At 52.7% G+C, this 9419-nt stretch overlaps 1 protein-coding gene across 1 annotated transcript; it reads right to left on the minus strand.

Moving 5' to 3' along the window:
- Positions 1–1815: 1815 nt before the first annotated feature.
- On the minus strand, positions 1816–9417 carry TMEM231 (transmembrane protein 231; the record flags this gene model as incomplete). Its single annotated transcript, XM_015428202.1, has 6 exons — positions 1816–3662; positions 4088–4196; positions 4311–4392; positions 5012–5155; positions 8870–8998; positions 9265–9417. Coding segments are annotated over 6 exons (798 nt in total), but the record flags the coding sequence as incomplete, so codon positions are not given.
- Between the last annotated feature and the right edge of the window lie 2 nt (positions 9418–9419).

The raw sequence follows: 9419 nt of genomic DNA on the forward strand, positions 1-9419 counted from the left end.
CCGGGGGAGGAACTGGGCTCCAAAGTCGAGAGAGAGTCCCGCCAGGGAAGGGGTGTTGTGTTTAAAAAGAGGAAATCTCCTCGTGGCAGGAGGGTAAATCCTGGCCAAAGGCTACACCGGCTGCAGAGTGACTTCGGACCGTGCTGGCTTCCCAACTGGAAGGAGGGGGCTCCAGATCTAGGCCTGGAAAATGGCCTCCCAAAAAACCGGTACCGCCAAAGGGTTCTTTCCGACAGGAGCTCAAAAGCTTGTCCAGGGTTGTGTCTCATTCTGGCTGGCCCTCTTGTTCTGGGTGTTGCCTGGGCCAATATGGCTGTTTACAACTTCTTTTTTCAAATTACACACAATACTTACAGGGGGCAAATCAACCAAACTCCAAAGGCATTCACAAATTCCAACAAAACAGCATCAAAGAAGCCAAAAGCCCCCCCCCCCCATTTTTTTTTTTAAATGCTAGGCTTCTCTTGAGAAAACTGAAGTCTCCTATTTTGCACAGCTGACATGAAAAAAAAAGTTATTTCACACTTGGTGGTCACAACTAGACAGAAAAGATGAAAACGGGCAGTGGGGGCTCAAGTCCCTGCTATCCCCACCAAATTTACACCTAATGCTGCTGTCGCCGCCACCTGCTGATGTGAGCTGGCTGACAAGCAGCAAACCTCAGTCCGTGTGATTCCTTTCCAGGGGTGGTACCTCCCCCTTGGAGTGCCCCCCTCCCCCTTGCTTCATTATCCCTTAGGCACCAGGCCCAAAAAGGTTCCAAGTTGCACCGGAAAGCATCTCTGCCCTACAAGAAGGAAGCACCAATTGTGATATGGAGGCGAGGCGAGCTTCGGAAGGCCACGTAGTTTGGACTCTCCACAGAGGCTAACACCTCTTTGGTCTCATTTCTGGCCTCCTTGCCTCTTGGATGGATACACACACGCTCAAAACTGTCATAACAAACGCAATATAATAATAGTGCATGCCATCAGGTTTTTGAGAAATGTTTATTTCTGGTGTCTTCAGGAACTGCTCAAAGCACCTAACAAAGATATTTATCAATAAAACATATCAATTTGAATCAACACAGGAGTACTTTCAAAACAGTTTGGTAAAACTCCTTTATAAGCAGCAAAGTGTTGGAACTTTGGAGCTACAAGAGTAGCGACTTTTGGAACAATTCAGGTGGGATTGCAGTAACACTCTCCACAGAATCACACTCAGATGAGACTGATGTGTATTGTTATTAAACACAGTCTGTGTTAGAACTTCATAGCATTTTTTGGACAGGCATCGGTCTTTCTGGGCAGGTGCGCCCCCCCCACCGGAAGCCTGGCCCCACAGTCCCCATCGATCCTCTCCCCCCCTTGCGAAGTCATCGCTGGTCAGCAGACAGCAGGGCCCTCTGAGACAGAGGTGCCCCCTCGAAGTCAGCAGGATGAGGCGGAAGCCGACTTGGCTTCAGGTGGCCCAGCAGGCAGACTTCTGCTCTTGTCTCTGCCTCTTTTCCCATTCTGCTCTGCGCGCCCCGCTCCACCTGCCTCCCTGTAAGGACACGCACAGCTACCAGAGGAGAAAATGGATTCCATACAGACACACATCAGCTCAGGAAGGGCCTCAGCTAAATCCATGAAGCCACTTTGTACTGAGTCTGATCTAGCAAGCTCTGTCTTGCTTGTTTACTTCATTTATGCCATTACATCACTCTCTTCAACTCCATTTTAATCCTCACAACGACCCTATGAGGTCGGTTAGGCTGACAGAACGGGGGGGGGGGAGCATCCAGGGCAGAGTGAGGATTCAAACCTGGGTCCTTCCAGATCCTAGCCTGGCACTTCTAACCACTACAGCACATCGGGTCTTGTCTCACATGACTGGCTGTCAGTCTCCAGGGTCTCTTCCCTACCACCTACAACTGGAGAGGTTGCCGGGGACTGAACCAGCAACCTTCTGCATGCCAAGCAGAGGCTCTGCCACGGAGCCACAGGGGCCCCTCCTCCTCAGTCCTTAGATGCAAGACTCCGATACACAGAGAGCATCTGCACCCTGTCTTCGCTTGATGCACGCACACACGGAAGAGAGATTCAAGCCAAGGTTTTTTAAAATTATACGCCACAGATGGGAATGCATGCCTCCCAGTATTCTCCCAGTCCAGTAAAGAGGGGAACCACTCCTTTATGATGAGAAAGCTCTTTAACCAAAGATCTGTTATTCTGTATAGTGCCAAGCAGACTGGAGACAGCAAAGAGCAGCAGATGAGACCCGCTTCTCTCAGGCACATTAAAACAAGGGCAGAGGGAGATGCCAAACTACCGCCCACTTCTATGAAGAAAGTGCCACGGTGGCCACCCATTTTTGGAGCCTCGGCCTGTTCTCTATGAGGACTGAGCCAGTCTTTCCTCGACGGCTTGGGCAGTGAGTTGCAAGCTACTTGCAGAAGACGAAGAACAAGAGAGAAGCTGTAACGTCACTACCTGCTGGCAGAGAGCGCCTCAGGGTGCCACAGTGGCTTCTGCCTCTCTATAGGAAGGAGATGTAGCTGGGCTGGACACACACACACACACACCCCCGAGAGCACCTTGAGCCATTCACTGAGTCAGAATGACGCGACACCTGGCTAATGAACAAGCCAGAGGTGAGGAAGGGCCAGGAACTCTGGCATGGGGCCAGGGGCCCGTCTGGGGCAAACAGGGCAGAAGCCAGCCAAGGACCTCTGCGTGACTGTGCTGTAGGCCCCTCCCTAGCAGCCCTCGATGGAAGGGGCTGGCGTAGCGGGTGGGGCTGCTCCCTCCCTGCACCGCTTGCCTTCCGTATCTGGGTGTGTTAGGACAGCTGGCAGGCGCACGAGGAGAGTCCCGGAGTTTACTGCGGGGGAAGTCCATTTCCTGGAGGTGCAGCTGGCCCCGGCTGTCACCTGCATGCCGTGGGGCAGGTGGTTTCCGTCCCCATCTCAGAAGGCACGGGTGGCACACGCTCACTCTCCTTGGGAGGACAGCATCCCTGCTGAAGCTACTGCCCTCTGGAAAGAGTGGGCTTGCTCCCTCACTCACGGGGATTTCTGAAATCCCTGTGTAGAAGCATGACATCGAGGCATGTCCAAAATTCAAGGGTGAAATTGCAGATACAGTCAATCACGAGAGAACATCTCATGAACACAGCTTTTATAAGTAAAACCATCCTCTTACCTGCCAAAGAGCCCCTGCATGGGTATACACAGACTGCCTCTAAAATACACTAGTATCCAACAGCAACTAAGAAAGAACATCTCAAAGCAGGACTGCAAATTAGATGAGGTGGCAGACAGCAAAACCCCTTGCAAAGGGAAAACGGGAACACCAGGAATGTGCTTGGATCTTGAAGGGGCAATGGCACAGGCTCTGGAATGCCCAGGTCTCCCCACATCTTCTGGGAGGGGAAGAACATTGGACAAAGTGAAAGTGGCCCACTTTGCTTATCCTGTGGCTGTTCATATTTGATTGTTTGTTTTGAAGAGACGTTTTCAGGACTGGTGTTCTTTGTGGGTCAATACGGAAGAAACCGGTAACACCGGAACAGCGTCTAGCACCTGATTCTGGAAAAGGAAGGTTTTTATTTTTTCACAAATCCAGAAGAAAATCAGTAGAAGGGAGACATACTGGATCCAGGCAAACTTGATCATTTCCCAGAAGCCGGGCTGATATGTAGCAAGTGTCAAGGAGGACTTATTCCAAACATAAGCACACAAGTGAAAAAAGACACACCTCAACTAAATCTAGCCAGAGGAACGAGAGACTAAGAAGACTCCCAGGAAGGAAAAGTGAGGAGGCCATTTACTGGTGGGGGGGTCCTGATCCCCCTCTGCTCACACTCAAAATCTGCTCTCTCTCGCTCTCTCTCACTGGCCCATGTCCCGTCATTTCCTCACCTTGCATCTCACAGCTCTGGTCCTCAGAGAGGGAGGGAGGGAGGTGCCTGCCACACCTAAGTCTGTCCAAGGTTTATCTCCTGTCTTGCACCCCAACCCAGCAGCCCCGTCTCCTTGTTCAGACCAGGGCGTTCTGTGCTCTACTCCAAACGGCCCTGCTGCTCTCACACGTGCCTGACCACCCAGCAGCCAAAAGGATATACAATCAGTTCCACTGGGTAATGGATGGTGGCCTGGATCACAAAAGGGTCGCTGGGTGCTCTTCCAACTACCCAGATGGGGCCGGCATCAGCAGACAGAACTGTTGTGACTGCACAGAAAAAGCAGAAATAATTTTGCCATCATTAACTGATGCATTCTGGAAACAACATACACAAACAGGTGTAAGCTGTTCTAAAAAAGATTGTGTTAAATGCAAACTTACCATTTCTCTCCTGATACGCTGCCACTATGTTCGTGAGATCATAGTCCTGGGCAAAAGGGCTTGAGCCATTGATCACAGATACCTGCCACAAGGAGATCATTTCCTGTTAGGAACGTCAACAGTCATCCTGGGATGGACTACCTGACACTCTCTCAGACAGCAGCTAGAGTCGACTGGGATAACAACAGAGGTTTCCATTCCCTGTGGAAGTTGCTGAGCTTCCAGTCGCTTCACAGCTGAGAATTCCTTTAATACTGTGGTGTGGACCTCCTTTGACCAAGTTGTTTTATATTTCTGGAGACTGCACTAATCCTTGGTAAAACCTAATACCATGACCTGTATTAAGGACAGGTGGATTGTGTGCTGTATGGAAATACTGTTTCCGTCGTTTTAAAAGCTGCTGTATGCTTACTTCAGCAAGTTCTTGCAAATTGCTTAACAATATGTAATAGGACCAGGAATCCTGCATTTAACCCTCACGGGTTCCAGGAACTCTAGGCAGCTGCGGCAACCCTCTCCCGGCAGGCATGCTCTACCCCTCCTGTCCTTCTCTAAACTCTGAAGAAGAAGAGCCAGGGTGGCCCCTGCCGTCTCCAGCCAGACTCTGCACTACTGAAAACACATCGTTTTATTGGCCTCCCCACACTTCACCACAGCCGCCTCCACCACGCGAGAGACTGAACTGGGAAGGCAACACTCACGTTGTATCTGTCGTCCAGCCCGCAATGGCCAAGCGGCTGCCTCTGGCGCAGCCTCAGGTCTCCACTCACGATGACTCGCGACCCTGGCACGGGGGAGGAGGACTGGAGAAAGGCCATGCTCTGCATCACAAATGTGGACATTCTCTGGAAAGGCAGCAGCAGGCAACCAGTGTATATTAGGGGGGGGCCACCTACACAGCTCCACCTGTGGCCTCATACAAAGGACCCTGCCTGCAAAGGCCTATTCCTCTCCTCTCCTGCTTCCAAAGCCAACTTTGCAGGAATTGCCAAGAGACCACAAACTTGCCTCCGATCTTAGCACTGTTTGCCTTAACAGAACAGGGGGCTGGATAAGACCTGGATAATGTGACCTGCATTCGAGGAAGCCAGACTGTGTGTTCTTCCTCCGACTCACTGAGGAGTAGCAGTTCTTCATTCCAATCCTTTGGCTCAAGCACTTAGTTCTAAGGACAACCACTGTACAGGGTTTTCTCCTGCTGTCCTTCATTCTTGCTTTCTCTCCTCCCACTGTGGTCTCCCCCTTCTCCTGAAAACATAGATTGTCAACATTTGAAATTATATAAGGCAGCATTTGTATAGCGGGAGCTGCCACCAGCTGCATATCAGATGACATCTTGGCAAACAGCTCCACCCTGTGCGCTCACTCCAGTCGAAGCTCACCAAAGTCAACAAGTTTATGCACAGAACCGCCCTGAAAGACTCCTGGAAGATGGGCATGTGGAGCTGGATGCCACTGATGCAGTGCCATGGTTGGACCACTTTGTTGTGAAGGCTCATCTGAGGGTCCCAGCTCCTCCCTGCTCAGGCGGTGTGCTAATCCATGCTCGCGCCCGCACAGACTGATGGATCTAACTGGTTTCCAGGATGCTCTGCGGGATCCGATGCCCCCTAGTGACTCATTAGATGTGCTGGTAGAAGACTGGTGTAGTTGTCTCTCTGAAGCCATCAATGAGATTGCTCCCCAATGAGATCCCTCTTTGCCCATACCAAACTGTTTCCTCAGTGTACCTTGGAGCTCAGAAGGTTGAAACGAGAACTTAGACCACGAGAACGAGTTTGACTCGTGATGAAGCTGCAAGAACATCTTATAGGACATTTATGAAGGCCTATGAGGTGGCATCTGCTAACTCTCGCCCAGCTCAATTATTTAGGGTGATCAAATCATTAACTTCCTTTTCAGAGGGAACCCAAAAAAGTAGAAATTTGGAAATTAACCATGAGGCTTTTGTGAGCTATTTTGCGGCTAAGACCTTGTCGCTCTGGCAGGGCCTGCTTGCCAGGACTGATGCAGTTTGTGGACTGGAGGACCCTTGGTGGCTGTGGCGGAAGGGGCCTGTGTCAGCCGGCGGGCCCCACTCTGCCCACCCCTCCTTTGCCTGACCTGGCACCTGAAGGGGCAGTGTTTCTCCACTGCCTCTGGGTACTGCTGCCACCACTGCCCCTGTCTTGGGCTCTGGTTAGGTGGGGCAGCAATACCCAGAGGCAGTGGAGAAACACTGCCTCTGGGTACTGCTGGATCCTACTGATCCATCCAGTCTCGAACCTCTCATTTCTGGGCAAGGTGGTTGAGAGAGCAGCAGCTGAACAACTCCAGACAGTCCGCGATGAGATCTCGGTCCCTGACCTCCACGGCTGGGGAAAGAGGGTGGCGGCTGGGGGGAGGGTTTCTGCCCAACACCCTGTGGTGTGCAGTGTCCCCCCCCCCCAGGGGGCAACCCTCTCCCCAATGTTGTTTAACATCTGCACGCACCCTGCATGTGTCGGGTGATGTGGAGCTTCAGAGGCTGGGATCTCACCAGGACACTGAGGACACCCAGCTGTACCTCTTGGTGGACACGGATGCCCAAATACCATCCCGGATACTTTGGCCATGGGTCTAGGGTCCATAGTTGGCTGGTTGGAGCAGAGTCGGCTGAAACTAATTCCACCAAAGACAGAGGACCTGAGGCTGAGCCGAGGAGATCCCAGCTTGGGATGCGAACTTCCAGCCCCTGACAGTGAGCCATTGACACCAAGACCTCTTATGAAGAGCTCAGGAGTGTTTCTGGAGGACTCCCTTTCAGTGGAGGCCCAGATCAGAAATGCTGCCAGATTGGCATTTTTCTACCTATGCCAAATCTAGCAACTGGCCCCTTGCCCTGACAGCCACAGTGATCCATCATCTCCACATCAGACGACTGTAACTAGCTCTACACAGGGCTGACCTTGAGACTGACCCGGAAACTGCAACGTCCAGAATGCGGAGGTTAATGTGTGCTTGCAGGCACTCATTTCAGAGCCCACATGAAACCGGTGCTCCGCCAGCTGCACTGGCTCCCAGTGGAATAGTGGATCGGATCCAAGGTTTTGGCCTTGGCCTTCAAAGCCCTACATGGTCAGGGAGCAACATATCTATGGGTCTGTCTCTCCTGGCACACCAGTCAGAGAGCACTGTGCGCCATGAATAACAACCTCCTGGTGGTCCTCGGGCCAAAAAGTGTGTGTGTCTTGCCTCAACCCAGGCCAGAGCCTTCTCAGCTCTGCTGGAATGCTCTCCCTGGTGAGATCGAGGCCCTGCGGAATCTGACTCAGTCCTGCAGGGCCTGTAAAACTGGGACATTCCCCAGGTATACAGTTGAGGCAGAGAGATTTACCACCTAATCTGCCCCTGCCAGCTCCCCTCCCCTCCCCTCCATTCCACTGCCCATCACATGGTGCACTAGCTCTACAACCTGCTCACCTGAATACTGTGTGGTTAGTGCCTAAGGTGCCATCTGATTTTAGCTTTAATCATCATGTATGAAATTGTTTTAATAATGTGATTGTTGTTTTAACTTGTTGTACCCTGCTCTAAGCCTTGCTGTGCAGGGGAAGGTGGGTTAGAAGTCCAAAAAATAATAAATAAATAATCACCACTATGGACTGATCACTATTCCTATCTTGAATACTTTCTATGTACCTGCAGAAATGTCACATATCTACTCTTATAATAAATGGTCTTTTGATGCCAAGTCTATATTTGCCTCTGCTCTTATGCATACAGATATATTTGTCCACTGAAAATAATGCTTTATTTCGGCCCCGGTCACACAGGCCGGATATCGCAGGGGGGAGGCGTGGCTAATTGCCCTGGAGGAAACGAACATGCAGCTGCCCGAGCACACGACCCGGTTGAGGTCCTGTGGTTCGGGGGAAATGCCGATCAGACGGGTATCCTGCAGCGCGGCACAGAAGCTGCGCCGTGCGATCACACCAGCAATTCCTCTTTGTGCGCATGTGCTGTTGCGCAACCTGCGGAGACGAACAGCGCCGGGCGCCGGATGTCACGTAAGTCCACCGGGAACGTGATCAGACGCCCGCCCTTGGCCCGCGGTTTCAGAAAACTAGTACCTCGTAGGTACTAGTTTGTAACTCCGCACCTTCGGCGGGGAGCCAAGGGTTCGCCACGGGAGCACTGCGCTTCCCAGATGTTGGGGTGAGATCGCGCCTGGAAAATCTGCGGGACTCCCATGCCTCTCCCGCAGCAACTTTGCCATGTGACCGGGGCCTTCATATATTTGATGGCCACAATCTCTCCCATTAAGACTCTGTGACTTACGTTGCTGGCTGTGCAAGGGCTAGAGGAGTGAAGCACCAACCACCTTAGCTGGGCCACGGGATCAGGGCTGCTTTTTGTGTATTAGGAGGACTGTGAGGGAGGCCTACTCAGAAACCCCATGTTGCTCACAGGAGCTTGCTTCCCGGAGAACAGTGTCCTTAGTGTGACAGCCTAAGTCCCCCCAGAATCTTTGCATTGTTGCCGAAACAACAAACTGACTTCCCAGAAGCTACTGAGATGAGACGCTCTGGGATACTCACTTGTAACTGGTAAGTAAAGGTCAGCATGAGCTGTACCCCAAGTATTTGCTCCGTGGACTGCAGGGGAAGCTCCAGCCGGAAATGCAATAGGTCCATCACGCCATCCTGATTGACGTCTTCCTCTCTAGCCTAGGAGGTAGAAAGGAAGCTTATTATCAGCGCGGTCCCGGAGGCAACCGCCTCCCTGAGGGGGCAGCTTCTCTAGATGCAGCCCTGGTGACCACACGAGGAAGGAACTGCCCCTAGGCCGCCCGACCCAGACACGGCGCCCGGATCGCGGCGCCACCCGCCTTCTCGGGCCTTCTTCGAGGAGGCCCCGGGAACACCCAGCCGGAGAGGCCGGCGCGCGGGGGCGAGTCCGGGGCGGCCCCCCACCCACCCACCGACCTACCTACCGAGACCAGCGGGAGGCGGAGGCGGGCGCCCAGGAGGCGGTTGCAGGCCGCGAAGGAGCTCCAGCCCACCGAGCCGCCGCCCTCGGCCAGGCCCACCAGGAGCACCTCGTGCAGGAAGCGGACGGACGGCTGCTCGGCGTAGCTGCTCCGCTTCA

The sequence above is a fragment of the Gekko japonicus genome, unplaced genomic scaffold (assembly GCF_001447785.1).
Source record: "Gekko japonicus isolate JY-2015 unplaced genomic scaffold, Gekko_japonicus_V1.1 scaffold1901, whole genome shotgun sequence".
Taxonomy (NCBI): Eukaryota; Metazoa; Chordata; class Lepidosauria; order Squamata; family Gekkonidae; genus Gekko; species Gekko japonicus.